General features: G+C 36.3%; 1 protein-coding gene across 7 annotated transcripts in view; it reads left to right on the top strand.

The window, feature by feature from the left end:
• The window catches only part of SMG7 (SMG7 nonsense mediated mRNA decay factor), a 72,282-nt gene that overhangs the window by 17,624 nt on the left and 35,929 nt on the right, over nucleotides 1-18,729 (top strand). For 4 of the 7 annotated variants that reach the window (XM_061187558.1, XM_061187555.1, XM_061187556.1 and 1 more), the window contains exons 2-4: nucleotides 7,152-7,290; nucleotides 16,005-16,036; nucleotides 18,441-18,558. In XM_061187558.1, coding sequence (XP_061043541.1) covers nucleotides 7,175-7,290; nucleotides 16,005-16,036; nucleotides 18,441-18,558 — 266 coding nt within the window. In that variant the 5' untranslated portion in view covers nucleotides 7,152-7,174. The remainder of the gene's footprint in view (nucleotides 1-7,151; nucleotides 7,291-16,004; nucleotides 16,037-18,440; nucleotides 18,559-18,729) is intronic. The other 3 variants (XM_061187554.1, XM_061187553.1, XM_061187557.1) reach the window with 3 other exon arrangements.

Here is an 18,729-nt window from a genome sequence, read left to right as displayed (position 1 = left end):
CTTTCCCATTTATCACCTTATAAACATGGTCTATACTGGCTCCCTCAACCCGCTGTTCTCTGGTTTCTACCCCTACCTTTCCACTGAAACTATACTTGGTCAGGTCACCAAAGGCTTCTGTTTTTAACTCCAAAGACTCTTTTTTTAATTGAGGACAGGGACTGTTTTGCTAACACTTGTATCCCTAAGGCCTCCACAGTGCCTGATACATAGTGGAATCTTTGCATATATTTGATGAATATTCATTCAAAGCATGTATGAATGTATTTCAGTTTACTAATGTCTGTTATGACTCTTTGCTCTGGCCTTGTTTATGTCTTCATGTGTTTCCTTGGTTTGTTTTGTTATGTTTTTGTTTTGTTTTCTAACTCTATTTGAATTTGGTACTTTTTCTATTTGTCTTTTTCTTGTTATGTTCAGGATAATTCTTATATCGAAAGCTGTTATCTCTCATGGGATTTACCTTGTCAGTGTGTTACTTTGCTTTTAAAAGTGGAGCTATATTATCAGAAAGTTTAGCCTGATACTCCAAATATGAGCATTAGCCAAGCACAGCACTTAAAGGTATAGTGATTTAAGAGTAAGGCCTTTACTTTCTGGCAGCCCTGAGTTTGAAAACTGGGTGTATGATCTTGGGTAAGTTATCTAACCTTTTGATTCCAGTTTCCGCAGTGTTAGAATGGAAATAATATGTTTCCTAGGGTTTGAGAAGGAATAAATTAGATAACAGAGTAAAAGTTCTTAGCATGGTGCCTTATACCTGGTTAAAAAAAGAAGCAGTAGGACTTCCCTGGTGGCGCAGTGGTTAAGAATCCGCCTGCCAATGCAGGGGACACAGGTTCGAGCCCTGGACCAGGAAGATCCCACATGCCGCGGAGCAACTAAGCTGGTGCGCCGCAACTACTGAGCCTGCGCTCTAGAGCCCGCGAGCCCCAACTACTGAGCCTGTGTGCCACAACTACTGAAGCCCACATGCCTAGAGCCCGTGCTCCGCAACAAGAGAAGCCACCACAAGGAGAAGCTTGCACACCGCAATGAAGAGTAGCCCCCGCTCGCCGTAACTAGAGAAAGCCCGTGCGCAGCAACAAAGACCCAACGCAGCCAAAAATTTAAAAAATAAATAAATAAGTAAGAAGAAGAAAAAAGTTACATTTACTTACATATTTATTATTTCTGACACTCCTCATCTCTTTGTGTAGTTCCAGGTTTCCATCTGGTACCATTTTCTAACAGCCTCAAGAGCTTGTTTTTAATATTTCTTATGGTATTGATCTATTGACATCAAATTTTCTCAGCTTTTGTGTTTCTGAAAATGTCTGTTTCACCTTCAGTTTTAAAGGATATTTTTGCTGGATGTAAAATTATAGATTGATAGGATTTTGGGGTTGTCCTTTTTTTTCTTTCACTAGTTTAAAGATATTATTCCATTATCTTCTGGCTTGCATTTTTTCTGATAAGAATTTTGCCATTATTCTTATCTTTATTTTTTTCTCTGCCTGCTCTTAAGATTTTCTCTTTATCATTGCTTTTCAGCCATTTGATTACAGTACCTTTGTATGGTTTTCTTTTGTGCTCAAATGCTCAAAGTTTATTGAGCTTCTTAGATATCTGGGTTTATGACTTTCATCAGATTTGGAAAATATTCCGTCATTATCTTTTCAGATATTTTTTTGTGTAATTGATATGAGCCAGATATGGTATAAACTCTTAATTTCTTTGGATCTGTTGCCTAGGTGAGCTGGTAATTTGATTTTGTTAATATGGTGTAGAATTGTATGTTATTTACTGTACGTTTTGCAACTAAAGAGGTTTTTGGTTTGTTTTTTTTTTTCTTCTTGTTTAGCAAAGAAGAACTTAAAAAGTGGGTTTTGAGTGATGTTGGAATCACAGTGAGGCTAGGCTATATCTTTGCTTTGGGGAGCAGTGTGGGAGAGTATAATAAAATTTGTTTGATCTTTATTTTAGATGGTACCTAAGAAAGTTGTATAGCTTGAAGACTTGTCCACAAAGATATCACCTCCCCTTTTTTACCATGTATTCAGGAACTCTTTCTATGAATAGCTTTTGCCCTAAGCTGCAGTGCAAATTACTTGTAGTGATGACTTAGGGTCACTCCAAGGAATGTTCTGCTGTTGCCATTGAAGTCTGTGTATGTTTATTTTTCCTATATAATTTATGTAAAAAAATATAGTAAACCTGTGTTGTCAATTGTCTTATTAATCAAAAATTTCTAGAAATTAGGATTTCTGTTTTGCATTGTGATGAGGAGGAAGAGAGTGGGAAGAAGAACTAGAGAGACCTCTGGGACAGAATGTATACGAGAGGCTAAAACCAATAAGATTTCCTGGAGAAGAGTTTTTCAGGTTTAAGGAAAAGGGGAATATGGGTGGGTCTTATGCTTTTAAAAAGGCAAACTCTGAATAAAATCATAAGCAATAAAATAGTCACAATTTAGTGTTTTGTTTTTTTTTTTTTTGGCTGCATTGGATCTTCGTTGTTGCGCATGGGCTTTCTCTAGTTGCGCTACCCTTTGTTGCCTTGGGGGGGCTACCCTTTGTTGCAGTGCGCAGGCTTCTCATTGCGGTGGCTTCTCTTGTTGCAGAGTATGGGCTCTAGGCGCACGGGCTTCAGTGGTTGTGATGCACAGGCTCAGTAGCTGTGGCTCGTGGGGTCTAGAGTGCAGGCTCAGTAGTTGTGGCGCACGGGCTTAGTTGCTCCGCGGCATGTGGGATCTTCCCAGACCAGGGATCAAACCCGTATCCCTACGTTGGCAGGTGGATTCTTAACCACTGCACCACCAGGGAAGTTCCACAGTTTAGTTTTGAACATGTGGATTGTTGAAAATTGAGGTCTGTATTGCATCATGGAATAATGAATAAACGAAGTTTAGGTTCTGGAATTCTGATAACACCTGGATTTGAACCCCAGTCCTAGCACTTACTATCTTTGTGATTTTGGGCAAGTTTCCTAAAATCTCTGAGCCTTTGTTTCTTTATTTATAAAATTGGAAAAATAGTAGTTACCTCAAGTTGCTATGAAAATTAAATCGATAATGGTTTATGTAATCCACTTGTCGTTTACCTAGGTCCCCAATGATTATTAGTTTTCTTTATATATTCACTTTAAATTTTATTCTTTCATTCAGGGACCTTTTTACCTTTTAAACATTTATAATATTTAAACAAACCCCTATGGCATTCATGAGACTTTGTTTTCATCCTTTATTTTTCTCCATTGAATCCTTACCTTGTTATTTATCCCACTCCATCCCATAAAAAACATGTTATGTATTCCATCTTAAAAACTCTTTTGACCCTCTCATCTCCCTCTACTGCCTCTCCTTCCCAGATAAAGGTGTCTAAACTCAGTTTTAGTCTCAGTTCCTTTCCTCCTGTTTTCCACTGAAGTCAGTCCATGGACTGATGCTCCCACTTTTCTGCCCAAATTGTTCTTAACAAGATCCTCAGTGCCTTCCACATACGAAATCCAATAGTCATTTCTCAGGCCTCATTTTACTTGATGCATCAGCAGTATTTATCGATTCTGCCCTCTTTTTTGAAGCTCTTTCTTTATTTGGCTTCTAGGACACCATAAAACTTCAACAAGTTTTCCTCCTTTCTCTCTGATCATTAGTTCTCTGTCTTTTTACGGACCCATTGTCATCTCTAGTCTCTATATGCTGATGGCTCCCAAATGAATTTCTGTAGTACATACCTTTCCTTTAAATGTCAGACTCTATAATTAACTGCCAGTATACATTCACATGGATGTATATCTTAAAGTTATCATCATTGTAAGAAATAATAGCAAGTGGTTATATAACACCATGTGCCAAGCACTGTTGTCCAGAATGAACTCTTCCCCCACACCTATTTGTATTATCTTCCTTTTGCTAGTAAATGACAAATCCCCATGAATCATTTTTGATTTCTCTCTCTCTCTCTCAAATTTCACTCAACAAATGCTGTTGGTCAGAGTCTGATCAGATTTTACTCTCTCCACTGCTGCCTACTGGTCCAAGCCAGTGAAGTCTCAACATATAGGCCAGGAGGAACCTCTTAAAATCTAGGTTAGGTCATGTCACCTCTTTGCTCAAAATCTCCAAAGGTCTCTCAGATTATCTAGGTCAAGTTGGAGGACTCAGTCATTCAGCAGCTCAGCCTGACCTGAAGGGTCCAAGATGGCATCACTCAAATGTCTGGACTGTCAACTGGAATGGCTGTGATAGGTGGGAAAACTGGGTCTCCTCTCTCCAAGTAGTCTGTCTCCTCTGCTTCATAACATTGTGATGGCATTACAAAAGGGCAAGCCCAAATACACAAGTGCTTATCAAGCCTTCGTTTGTGTCACACTTCCTAAAGTCTAATTGGCCAAAGTAAGTCACATGGCCAAACCCAGGGTCACTGTGTGAAGAGAGTTCACAGTGGTGCAGATGCCAGGAGGTGTATGATTCATTGGGGGCCATCAATATAACAATCTTCCATAGGCCCTCTATGATTTGTATCAGATTTAATTTATTATATTATTTGATTATAGTGCAGCACCCCTTTCTTTAGTCAGATAGGTAAATAATAAAGAAAAAAGGAGCTTCACTAGATAAAACTGATGTCTAGAAGTACGGGTTAAATAATGGTTCTTGGGTAGAAAAATCAGATTTGACTTTTGCGTATCTTTTATTTTTAATTTCAGACACCACCTAGAAGTAGAGAATACTATATATACCATAATACTTTACAGATTATTTTATTTAGTTAAATCAGACAGTAACTTAAATATTGTTGCTGGCTGAGTTAATTAACTTGTCCATATCCCATGTTATCCTCTTACTCCAAATTGGGAAGTGGTACTTTATTTTTCCCTAACCTAAATTTATGTGGTGTTTTACATTATATAAAGGACTGTTTGCTGTTTCTTTTTCCAAGCTAAGTTTTGTTCCCTGTTACCTATCAAAGGATATAGTCACAGCCTTGTTTTCTTCAAATCAACTCTTTGTACTTTGTCTTGTCATGCTGTCCCTATGTCAGTTATTTTTCTCTTATTCTTAGCATTTCCGATAAGTCTGGTCTGCTGTTACTTACATTAAAACTTGTTTTAATTCTAGTGTCTACTCACATTTTTTGCTTTCATTTTCCTATCTTTGTTTGGAATTCTGTTAATCTTCTCTTAAAATTATAAGTATGTTCAAGCATTGATAGCTTCATTATGTCCTCAAGGTTAATCTTACCTGACAATTTATATATCGTTATACTAGTTTTATTAAAAATTGCTTTCTTTTTATTTTTCCTTATATAAGGCATTTAGTTATTCATTTTTAATGTGTTAAATAAGTAGTTCATATTATCTTTTATTTTAGGAAGGTATAAGGGTTGTTGCAAATAATGCATTTTTGTTGTAAAGCGTTGGGTCCAATAGTGTTGAAAACCATTGTTCTGGCATATATCATCTACTAGGATAATCTCTAGTGCAGAAAATGTGTAAACAAAGAACTTCATCATAGTGCTATGCGTGCTATGATAAAAGTGGGCATTAAGATGCACTGGGAGTGCTTGGCCAAGCCAAGTCCCTTTTACAGGAGTTGAGTCTTTAAATACAAGAAGGAGTTAGCCAGAGGGAAGAGGGCAGGGATTCCATGTTGAGTGAAAGAGCATGAACTTTCTGAGGGGCAAAATAGCAAGGAACTAAAAGTAATTTGGTTTTACTGGGTCATGAAGTGTATAGTGGGAAGCTGTGGGACCTTACATGCTATACTAATGAGCTTGGGTTTTGTCATGAGGTATTTTCTCCTAGTCTTTTCCACTAAAGTACAACTAAAGTCACAGGTGATTAAATACATGCTTTGGAAGTATGGAGCCAAAGTCCACATAGACCTCCTGCATGTTTGAAATTTCTCTTAAGACTGGTGTTTTATTGTTAAAAATTATGAATAACTTTGTCTTCTATTCTAGAATTGATTAATGTGCATTCTTAGCTTCAATATCCTAATTTTAGAATGAGGATAATAATAACATTTACATCTTAGGATTGTTGGGAAGAGTAATAATACCTATAATGATGATAATGACAATAATAGCTAACAGTTTTGAGGGCTTATTTAACAAGAAACAATCCTAGGTGTTTTGTTTCTATTACCTCATTTAATCCTCAAAACATCTCAATGAAGAACGTACTTTTATTATCTCCTTCTTACTCCTGACAAAACTGGGGCATAGAGAAGCAATTTTCCTAACGTTATACAGCTAATAAGTGGCAGAGCGTAGTTAGAACCCAGGCAGTCTGAATATAAGGTACTTAACTACTACATTTTATATTCCCATTCTGTGAGATCAGGTGTATAGAACATTTAGCATAGAATCTGCTACATAATAATTTTAAATGTAAGCAGTTATCAGTATTCAATAATAATTACTTAATTTATTTTGTCCAAATCTTTGCGTTAACTTGATGTCTCTAAGAAATTGTGCTATGTCTTTCCTGTGGCTTGAGTTATTCCCGGCATGCCATTGAGTGCAGCGTGATACCCAAGCCCATGCCTTTAACCACTACTTTCTACTGCTTCCTCTTTCCTTGTTGGTCTGTGTCCATATTAGAATTTAAATCTGGTAGGAACTATAATCTGTTTTGTTCATCATTGTATACCTCGTCCTTAACACTGTATCTAGTACATAGAAATGACCAAATCATTGTTCAATGAGTGAATGAAGATCTAAAACCTGCCGTTTTCAGCTGGTCTTAGAATGTAAGCATTATTTATACCATCTGTAATTCTGGTTTAATTACTTGTTTTTCCTTCCATAAGCAGTCCAGTTTGGACCAACCGTCTGCTCCTGTGTTCTACAGGGCACTCTCACCTTGGTGCTGCAAGAGCCCTGCTGGGTAACTGGTTTCTGTCTTATAGAGATCACTCAGCTTTCAGGCAGGGAGGGAGATTAGGGTAACACTTCGATCCCAAACTAGAATTTTAGAAATATACAAAACAGAATTTTTAAATGTGTATTCTAAAGAAACTAAATATAAAAAGGAAAAAAAGCTTTGGTATTTTCCCTTTGCCTTTGACATTAGATCATTTTAAATAAAGAGAAAATTTAACTTTCTTCAAGGGGGTTCTCTGTTATTGTGGGTTAACTCATATTTTCCTCCTCTCCTCTATCTAGAATGTCTTAAACCATTCTACCTTATGAGAAATTGGATGTTCTTGCAGATAGTCATTGTGGGAGAAAACGTTTCATTTAAGTCCCAGATGAGGACCGGAAACTTGAAATCAGAGGAGCATCTGAAATCAAGTAATATTAGGTAGGATGAAAATTACAAGGGATTTCTACATGTTTGTATTCCTTTTAGAGCTATATGTTAAAGTGTTCATATTACTATGAACACTAGTACAAGAATTAGAAGCTTTCTGAAGCATTTGATATTGGCCAGGATGGGGGAGGGGAGTGCTAATGGTTTGGGGTTTTTTGTTTGTTTGTTTGTTTTTTAAACTTATGTGGCTTCATAAGAACTTTGGCATGTTTACTTTGTCATGAGCATTTATATCTTATAGTTCAAGGAAAATTTTTAAACATTTAAATTTAAGAAATGTTTATGTTTATATATGTGGTCTCTGAATATTTATGATAAGCATAAGGACATGTGATTTATCTTGTAGATTATCCTTTAGAATAAAAATTCCTATGTTTTGGGTTACATATATTACAGTTCATTTGAGTGCAGGGAGCATCAGTTCTTGGTTCTATATGTCAGCCTGGATGCAGTCAAGCCTCCTAGGTGCCTATAGAAATAGGTATATGATGGTATACAAGAGAAGCCCTCTGCAGCCATATGGTGAGTTGGTAACTCTTGTCACAGCAGCTTGTATCAGTTCAAATGACGGTGTGAAGGTGCTTGATGTTAGAGATGGGACTTTTAAATGAGAAATGCTAGTTGCCCCTACAAGTTGATACTATGACAGTGACACCTATAGCCAGGCCATTCCAGAAGACTTGCTTTACTGTGTAACGCTTATGAGCTTTGGAACCAGACTGCAGGGTGGAACCCAAGTTCTCCCACTTCCTAGTTGTGTTTTAAGTTTTATATAATCAAAGTTTTATATAATCAAAACTAATGTCTGCGGAGAAACAAAAAGTACAATAATATAAATTCTTTGCAATTCTTATGTATCAATCTCTGGTTTTATTTTATGTGCATACTAGAATGTGGTCATTATGACATTCAAACAGTTTCTCTTTTGTCACTTAGCATTATGTGGTGGTATCTAGGATTTTTGACCTCCACCTTGGAATGTTGTCTTCGTCAACCTAGTGTGTTGCTTCAGAAAGGATCCTTTGTCAGTGACTAGATTAGCAAAAGTAATTTGGTGGTCACTGAAGTATTCAAGTCATAGTCAGATTAACCCTCACTCTCGGAGTTATCACTCATGTTCTTTTATGTAACTTACCTGTTGTCTTATTTGTTCCTGATAGCAACTCTGAAAGGGAGTTTGTATCCCTGTTTTATAGATGAGGAAATTGAAGTTTCTTGGAAAGAAATTCCAAGGTAGCACTACTAATATGTAAGAAACCCAGATTCAGGGCCAAGTCTTTTTTATTCTGTATCATTTTGTGTTACATAAAATTGCCTTAAGTGTGATGCACATTTTACCATTCATTAATTCAACAACATTTTAGTGAACAGCTATGACGTACCAGGCATTATTCTCGGTGTTAGGGATATAGCCTAACCTTCTTCCTCACATTTTTCCATTGTGCCTAATCCATATGGCACTCATTACTTTTTCTCAGGTTCTTTTGCCTGTTCATTTTGTAATTAGCTCAGAGATTTACCATTCTCCTCAGTTAATCTCCCTCTTACTTTCAGACACTGATCTGATTCTCCTACTTTGTCTCTGAATTTGAGGCAATGTAGCAGTGAATTCTCTGGACATCTCTCCACCCTGCACTACTCCCAAATTTTCCTAGCGTATTTCTGTCTAATCTTACCTTCCTCCAATTTCATCCTGCCTCTTTTTCAAAGCCAGTCTTGCCTCCTGTCTTTTTCACATTCTCATGTCTTTTCATCTCTTCCAGGATCATGCTGTGTTAGTTTTGTTCTTTCCTATATCTTCAAGCTATTCCTTTTTCCTAGCTTCTTTTCTTCATTCTAAACATGCTCAAGTCTCTCCCATTGAAAAAAAGAAACGTCTCTTTACCCATGGCCCCCTTCTCTTTCTCTTCACAGCCCAGTGTCTTAAGAGTTGCCTTAAACTTCTCCCTCTCATTTGTTCCTCATTCTCCCTGCAATTTGACATTTTGTCTTTCTCTGGCAAGGCTATCATTGACTCTTATTTCATCAAATCCAACACACCTTCCAATCCTTATAGTACTTACCCACTGCCTTTGAGATTGTTGACTACTCTTCCTTTTTATCCTCTTCTTTTCCCTATACCACTCTTCTCTTGCTCTCGTACACCTGTAGTTTCTTCTTGGTGTTCTTCATGGGCTGTTTTTCTTTTATCTGCCACTTAAAAATGAAGATAGGGAGCTAGCACCACCCTTCTGCCTTTCTGGGCAATTACATTTACTCTTACGGTTTGAACTACCATCGCTGTGCTGATCACTCCAACACTGTATCCCTGGTCTTGATGTCTCCCCTGTGCTTGACACTCATCTGTAAGTGTCTGCTTGCTCACCCCCACTTTGTCAAATACCCAGATGTCCAAGCCAACAATCTGGGAATGATTTTAGACTGTTTCCTCTGCTTTATCTTTCTCCTTCTGATTTTACTTCCAGATATTTCTTGAATCGAGGCTTTTCTGTTCATCTGTATTATCACTTCCTTTCTTCCAGTCTCGCCCTTTTAAAATCCACCTTCCATGCATCTTGTTGTTGTAGTCTTTTAAAAATGCAATTCTGACAATGCTGTGCCCCTGTTTAAAACTCAGCACTGTTCTCCTAGTAGTTAAAAGATAGAATCTGAGCTCCTTAACGTGTCATACAAGGCCTCACAGTCTGCTCTCTGCCTTGATTCTCCAGCTCATCTTCTGTAGCTTCCTACCGTGAATTTGATCCGTCAATCTACCTCCTCCACTGGCTTAGCTTTGTTTTTACTGTTGTGATATTTTCTCTGCCTGGAAGAATAGCTCCTTCTCATACTTTGAGATTCCCAGACCAGAAATGGCCCTTTATAAAACTAGGTACACATATTCAAATTGTATAGATTGTAGAGTGAACGTTGTAATATAGAGCAGTGGAGTGTCAGGAGATTTGAAAATTCGTGCCAAACTGTAACGTTCCATAAAGAGAGAAAGCAAGTTAGTATTTTTATTATCTCTTACTGAGAAAAGCTTCTTTAGGAGCAGCATCTTCCCTAGATGTTCTTTTCTATGTGAAATTCAACAGTAGAGTGATGTGATTTATTTTTTTCTGAGTAATACCATGAGACTTGGTGATATCTTAAAGATCTAAGTATATATGTGCATGTGTGTCTGCTTGTGTAAGCACACACTCACCTTATAGTGTCTACTGTCTGGCCTGTTATTTAACACAAATAATTATCATTAGGTTAATATGTTTATGGTCATAATTGTTGGCTACTGTTATCCCAAATACTCCGTAGTACTTTATGGAAATAAGTAAACAAATTATCTTGAAATAAAACCTTCTGTGGCTTTTATTTAAATTTCTAAAAAATGTTGCTCTAGCATTACCTCCCAGAACAAAAGAGCCTTATTTACCTTTCCTTAACAGCTGTGAGTTTAGAGGATATTGGCTTATATTCCTATGTTCTGCTCATGTGAGAAAGGGGGTTGGGAGGCCAGGTAAAAGAAATCCTTCATTGTATCGGCCCCTGATTTGGAAATGTCCTATATTTTTAAACCATGAATATTAATGTGTGATCATAAGAGAGATTATCCTGTATTTGTTACCTTGCATTGTTATATCAGTGCTGTGTATAATCAAGCTATTTGTTAAAGAAGATAACCATTAATTCGTTTTTTTCCTCTAGTGACATTATTAAAAAATTACCATAAAATGTTTAACCTTTGAAAACCCCAATTCTTTGGGCTATTACTATCAAACATTCCATTTTTTTTTTTCCCTTACAGTCTTGTATAACAGGGGAACTATGATACAATGGTTAGGAGTTAGCCTCTGGAATCAGTGTGTTAAAATGCTACCTCTACTACTTGCTAACTTGATGATTTTGGACATGTTACTTAATCTCTATCTCCTTGGGTTTCTTCAGCTATAAAGTGGGGGCAATAATAGTACATAGTGAGGATTGAATGATTACCTTATGGAAAGCCCTTACTTTAAAACAGTGTCTGGCAATAATAAGTGCTAAATATAGTGTTAGCTATTTTAGTATACCTAGTGCATTAGAATGCATTAAATGTATTTATAGATCTTGATGATCATGTTCTCTCCAAGAGTATTGTTTCAGATGGTTAGCTTTAAACATATTTGATTATCACTGAATGTTTCAAATTTTTTTCAGCCTTTTAATGACTTTCTTTTTTAGTGTTTGATAGAAGTGCTTAATTTCCCTTATTATTTACGAACTGAGACAATATATTTAGTATTTTGAAAGCTTTATATTTTATAACTATTTAATAGTGCTATTTTATTATTGAAGGCATGATGATTTTAGTTCTTGAATTCTTCATTCATTCATTCTTTTCATTAATTCCTATAGCTTAAAGTAAGACTAAAAAGGACCTCATGTGGCCACACCTTCTAGAAGCCAAGAGGAAACATTTAAAAACTATTATCTCTTTATATAAGCATTGTAACGTTAATCTTTAACAATATTGGTCTTTAACAAAACCAGTAGATCATTGAGGTGTAGTATTTTTTCTTTATAAAAAAGTAAAATAATCAAATAGCCAATTTGGTGCTAATCTTTATGAAAGCAGTTGGTATAAGATCACATATCTATTGATTTGATTTCTTGTATATTATACATTATTAAAAAAAACTAAGAGTTGTGTAGGGGTGGGGGGATAGGGATTCCTTTTCTTGTGAGATAATTTTTAGTTTAACCCTCTCACCTATCTAAATGGGTATTTTTGGTACACAGAAAAAGGAAAGTTAGTGGATAATAGTATATAAACCTAACCATGTTTTAAGCAATTTGCAAATTAATTCCATCAGAAATATAGCATGGCCTACAAGTACTAACTTTCTGATTACATGAGACTATATTTTAACATAGTCTTTGTGACAAGATTATGACATTAACGAATAAAAATAGATCTTTAGTCTGAGGAAACTGTTATTGATGATTCCTCACATGGGAAAACTGTTTGGTTTGGGAACTTACAGATATTCGACTTCTCATTTTTGATGAAGTACTCCCTGAAGCAGGAGAGCCAAACTTTTTCTGTAAAGGGCCCAGATAGTAACTGTTTTAGGCTTGGTGAGACATGTGATTGTTGTCTCAGCTACTCACCTCTGCCCTTGTAGCAGAAAGCAGCCATAGACAATATGTAAACGAATGGGCATGACTGTTCCAATAAAATTTATTTATAAAAATTGATCCAGTGTGAAGGAGGGAATTTCATCCACAGGCTGACCACTGCACTAGAATGTGAATTTTACTTCTTGTGGTCCTTTATCATAAAAATCCCAGGTATTTATATCCTAATGTGATCTTTTTAAAAATATCTATTTATTTAATTTATTTATTTATTATTTTTGGCTGTGTGGGGCCTTAGTTGCAGCACGTGGGATCTTTGTTGCCTTTCGTTGCAGTGCGTGAGCTCTTTGTTGTGGCGCGTGGCACGCGGGCTCCAGAGCACGTGGTCTCTGTAGTTTGCCGTGCACAGGCTCAGTAGTTGTGGCGCATGGGCTTAGTTGCCCCGCGTCATGTGGGATCTTAGTTCCCCGACCAGGGATCGAACCCACATCCCCTGCATTGGAAGGTGGATTCTTAACCACTGGACCACCAGGGAAGTCCCTGAACTGATCTTTTAATTTAGACTAGTTGACTTAAATGTTAGGGTTTAATTGACAGAGCACAAAACTGAACCTAGATAAGTCTATGTTAGCTTTTTATGTCATAGAATTTTTTTATTCTAATTTAAAAGAAATAGAAATGACTTGGACTTTGGAGTCAGAAAGAACTAAGTTTGTACTTAATTGTACCTAATTGCTTTGTGACTATGGACAAATTATTTCACATTTCAGAGCTTCAACTTCCTTGTTTATGGGATGGGAATCATAGTAGCTATCTCCCAGGGTTGTTACATTTTCCATTTATCTAGCTTTTCACCATTTCAATTTAGCAAGGTTATTTTAGTCATTAACACATGTCTCTTTCAGAACCTAGGAGAGAACTGTGCACAGAGGAGCATCTCTTCCCTTGTGTTACTAAGGAATCAGAACTCTTGGAATTTCAAAATGCTTGAACATTCACGTCAGATAGTTTTTATGACATTTTTGAACTTTTGTTAGTGTTTGGATTTTTAGTTTTACATTTTTCTTGGGCAGATTATAGTGTGTAAAAATGTAGAGTGAAATTTTGATCTTTGTTTATCAAAGCCTAGAAGCCTGCTCCAGAAACTGTTAGAATTATAGTTCTTCTCTTACTGATGGCCTATCAGAGAAGCAGATTATTTGGAAATAGTTCCTGTTATATGCTCAATATGATCTTCATTTGACTGGAAATTGGTATCCTCGTTAGGCACATGTTAGCATACCAAGATGACATTTGTTCATCTTTACAAGCAAATCTTGTTTGGAATGAGAAAACAATCATTAGACACATGATCCTAAGTGTATCTTGTATATACTAGAGTATGTATTTTTAGCTACGATATGGAAGCATTGTGAAATATGTTCTTTGTAACTTGGCAGCTCAGAATGAAAGGTATTGAATCCAGTGGAGATGCATAAGTAAGGTTGGCTGTCTCAGTATAACGTTCATAAGTTAGTACTCTAGGAGGGTTTTGGGGTGGGGGAGGAGAGGAGGTTGTTGGTAGGTTAGGATGTGTGCTATTCCTAAGTGTGATCTTAGGTTTTAAGAGCATAAATCAAATACTTTGTGAGGATTTTTTTTTTTTTTTTTTACGGCAAAAGTTTCACACAAACTAGGCTTTATGGGTAATGGAATTTGATGTGATGTTACCTTTTAGGACTAAGTGTAGCTGTTTATCTGGTATTGTTCATTTATATTGATAGTTCTTGTGGTTTCTATAGCATCCTATTGTGATTCTATTTGAAAGCTTAATTTTTTAAAAATATAGATGTCTTTTTAAAAGCTAAGAAAATAAAAAGATTCATGTTTTGTTTTGATGAAACTAAAATTCACAATTGTTATCAAATAATAAATTACATAAAGCATTTACAGTAAAACTTTTAGAATCTCTAAATATTGTCTAGCTTTTATGTCAAATTTTGTTTTTAAAAATGGAAATCTCGTAAGTTTATATACTTACCTTTTTAGAGTATATGAAAATAATTTAGCCGTTTTCCTTTCTTCACTTAAAAAATATGTATTGAATGACCACTGTGTAGGCAAAGAAGTTGTGATGGTGAGCATTCCTAAAATCGGTGATATACACTGTAAAGAAAAAATACAAGTGCTTTGAGAGCATAAAACAGGAATATCCTTCGTGTATGCAGGGTTCAAGTAAAGCTTCCTGAGGAAGTAATGTCTCTACTGAGACAAAGGATGAGTAATTAACCAGACAAAGGAGGAAGATGTATTCCTAGCAAAGGGACTCTTCTTTACAAAGGCCCTGAGCGCCAAGGGAGCCAAGCACATTGGAAAATCCAGAAGTCCAGGGGCTGAAACACAGAGATCAAGGAGAGAAGAGAATAATGGTAGAAGTAGAGTACAGAGACTCTCTTCAGTTACAGAGGACTTTGTAGACCACTTTAGTAAAGATCTTGGTTTTTACCCTAAAAACCGTGGAAAATCATTAAAGGGTTTTAAGTGCGCAATTGGTGAGGTCAGATTTGCATTTCTTAAAGATCCCTCTGATAGCAGTGGAGAGAGCAGAATGAAATGAGACAAGAGTGAAGTGGAGAAAACAATTTGGTGGCTTTGCAATAGTCCAGGCAAGGGATGGTTGTAACTTGAATTATAGTGACTGAAGAGGAAGTAAAGGAAGAGCTACAGATTCAAGATGTATTTAGTAGGTAAAATTCTTTGGAGTTGATAGATTACCAGGGATTTGAGAGAACGTTATCATGGATGACTTCCAGCTGTCTGCTTTTCAAAACTGGAAAGCCATGATACATTTGCTAAGCTACAAAACACTAGAAAGAAAACCAGGGATGGGGGTGGGGATGGGTCATGAGTTCAGTTTTGGACCTCTTGAATATAGGCAATTCTTGAAGAATTTGGGAGAGAGAAAAGAAGCAGCAGCTAGAGGAAAATCTAGGATAGAAGGTTTTAAAATCTGTGAGAGAATAGGGCATGTTTAAATACTGTGAGAAGGATCCAATAGAGAGGGAAGTTTTTAAATTATTGATAGAGGGGAGAGGGTAATTAAAGGAGCAGAAGTCCTTAAAAAGGTTAGAAAGAGCATACCTAAGTGTAATTACTGGTCTTAAGTAAGAGATGCAGTACCGCTAGTATTTTAACAAGAGTAAGAAAGAAGAGGGCTCTGTGACTGTAGTAAGTGTTTAGTAACTGGGCATTGTTTTTCCTGAGGTATGGGGCTGTCCTTTGCCGAAAAGAATTGAGGAGAATGGAGATTTGAAATAGTTATAGTGGCTAGTGAATTGAGAAACGTAGAATTTCCTGGCCTCATTGAGGGAAAATTTGGAGGTCAACAGTAAGAAAATGAACTCTACTCAGTGGAAGAGTTTGCGATGACCCTGTGAACTTGTAAGGAATGGCATCAATTTGCCAAGATCTAATGCTACTCTAAACATTAAAGCAGGGACACTATTTGCAGTGCCACAGATAGAGCTGTTATATATTCTTACTGTCATATATAATTTTTCTTAAATTTTAGTGTTACTTATGTTGGGTGGGCCTAGTTTGTTTCTAACTGAGGTTCTTTTTCCCTTTTTTAGGCAGGCAGAAGTCCTGAAGGCTGACATGACAGGTATTGGCTGGCTCTTTTGTTCTTCACAACTTATTTTATACCATTAAATTAAGGGAAGTGTATCATCTTATTATATTACTTGTAGTACTGTCCTGGTTGCCAGAGGGGATGATAACTTACTATTTATTTTAAATATTTATTGTTTTTATACTTTGAATTCTTACTTAGATGGCTTGTCAAAATTTTTATGTAATCTGTGCTACACTGAGTTGAATATTACTTAATGCATATACTCATTTAATTTTTACAAACTATTTGTCAGCTACTTACGAGATACAGAAAAAATAATTCATATACCATATAAACACAAATATCTCATGGTATTAGATTTATATCTTCCTGTTTATAATTCCCCAAACTTGAATAGTAGGTAAACCTTCAGAAAAAAATGTTTGCAGGAAAACTCTTGGGAATTGAAAGTCCTTGAAATTGAATGAGCTACCTTGCCACTTTTCTTTCTTTTCTCATGTTTTTTGTTTTGAATAACAGCCAAGGTGTTTTTGAAAGAATAACTGGAATTAGTCACTAAAAGGAGCAGATGAATTTAACTCCAAAATTAGGAAATATATGGCAATAACTATGTAGTGATCAGTATGTTCTCTGTAACAGCATAACAGCAATATGCTTTCTATAACCGTCCTACAATGTAAAAAAACAATAAGTGCTAATGGATCTCATCCTAATTTTTGAAGATTTTAGTTCTGCAGTGAAACCTGCAAAGAAGAGTTAAACTTGTAAGCAACATACCTGCCGTAATTTACAACCAAGAGGAAATGGGCTATTTAGATCTCTTTTTCTCAATCTCTGGAATTGCAGGCTAATGTTCTAAGAATTTTAGATAATCTCATTGTCATCTTGCTCAAGAAAAAAAAAAGGAAAAAAAGCCAAAAACACTTTTTATAGGTTTATAGTTCTTCCCATTATTAACATAACTGTCATCATCTTCCATACTATGGATTCTGATGTCAGCTCTGAGCTACTGTATTATGCTCTTGTATTGGCATTGTAAGCATAATCTGTATTGCGTGACAGAAATTGTGCATGGAACAATGTTAAGCCATCTATATACCTTTTACATTTTCTTAACTCTTGAACACCCTCAGTAAGTAGGCTTAGGGTTTGACTTTTGTAGGGGACATTTGACCTGCCCAGAGGGTGACCTGTCCTTAAGATATTAAGTCTGCTCATTTAAATGATAGTCTCACTGATAGGTCAGAGTTAATGATCCCTTACATTCCTTTTCCTGCAAACAGTGAATTGAAGCAGGGTTGAATAAATCTATAAATCTATTTATTTAGTCATTAAAAGCTTAATAAGGAAGGGACCGAGAACCTGATACCAAAAAATAGACCCTATTTTTTAGTAGCCAGCAAACTCTTGTAAGGATTAACTCTGATGTCTGGGAGATTCTGTGTGCAGAATAGGATTATGGTGGCTATAGATACTAATAGCAGACCTAAAGAAGAGTGAAGATTATGCCATTGTGCAGCGGCAAAATACTAAATGCAACCAGACAGGCTAACTAGCAGCCGGAAATATGTAATTGAAAAGTCCATTATTAAGTTCTTCTATTGAGGCAGCTCACTGTCAATTATTGCACTCATAAGCCTAGTAATCGGAAAGGCTAATGTGCCTTGTAGGACTCTGGCAGACAATATGGCCCCAATTTGGTATTACATATAGTTATAGCCTGACTTTCTGATTTCATCTTGCACCCAGTCTCTCATTTGGCCTCTTGAGCAGTTTAATCACTGTCTGCTACTGGTCCTCATTTACATTAAATAGCAAGTGTGTATTGCTCACAAAAGTGTCTTGGCAAGCAGTCTACCGATTGTTAAAATAACACTCACTGTCAAGACTTTATTGGCTTGACATACATAGGAGAGTAGGAGTAATAGCAGAATGCCCAAACAGCTGCTGGCCTGTGAGCTGACAGGAGGGTTCTGTAAGGACAATTGTGAGAATGATTCAAAAGAAAGAGAGAAAAGCTGCTTTGGACAAAGAGATATAGTTATGAGAGTAAACAGACCAACTTGGCAGTCCATCATTTCAAATGGGGTGACTTATTATGAGGCATATGGCTTCCTATGGTATGAATGCATAGAAATCCAAACCAAGATCAAAGGGTGAACCATTCTCTTTTTTAAAGCCTTTTTCATTTCATGGCGTTATTTCAAAACTAAAAGACAAATACAGAAGCATTTTGAAACAGATGTAGTCATTAGCCAAGAGGTGAAAGTCATCTGAAATGTAGTAGTATAAAACTTCTGCAGCTATCTATGATATCTGTTTAAAGCATGTTTTTGCTTTGGGGAATGGAGAGTGAAGGAATTGTTGGTGTGGCATAATGGTCTTAACTATCTGTTTATCTTATCTACTGTTCTGTTTTTGTTTTGTTACTCAGATTCTAAGCTGGGTCCAGCCGAGGTCTGGACATCCAGGCAGGCTCTGCAGGACCTGTACCAGAAGATGCTGGTTACTGATTTGGAATACGCTTTAGACAAGAAAGTAGAACAAGATCTGTAAGTATTATCATTTGGGATGTCCCTGTAAGATCAGGAATCTCACCAAGACTTTAGAATAGAAGAGAACAATTTGGTTGTTTCTTTTTAACCTATTTCAGAGTAAGCTTTTTCAATGAAAAAAAAAGGAAAGAAATTCTAATACTTGTGATCTTTTTGAACAAAATATTT

This window comes from Eubalaena glacialis, chromosome 3 (assembly GCF_028564815.1).
Source record: "Eubalaena glacialis isolate mEubGla1 chromosome 3, mEubGla1.1.hap2.+ XY, whole genome shotgun sequence".
NCBI classification, from domain to species: Eukaryota; Metazoa; Chordata; class Mammalia; order Artiodactyla; family Balaenidae; genus Eubalaena; species Eubalaena glacialis.
Note: the sequence above shows the minus strand (reverse complement) of the source record. Positions and strands in the feature narration are given on the sequence as shown.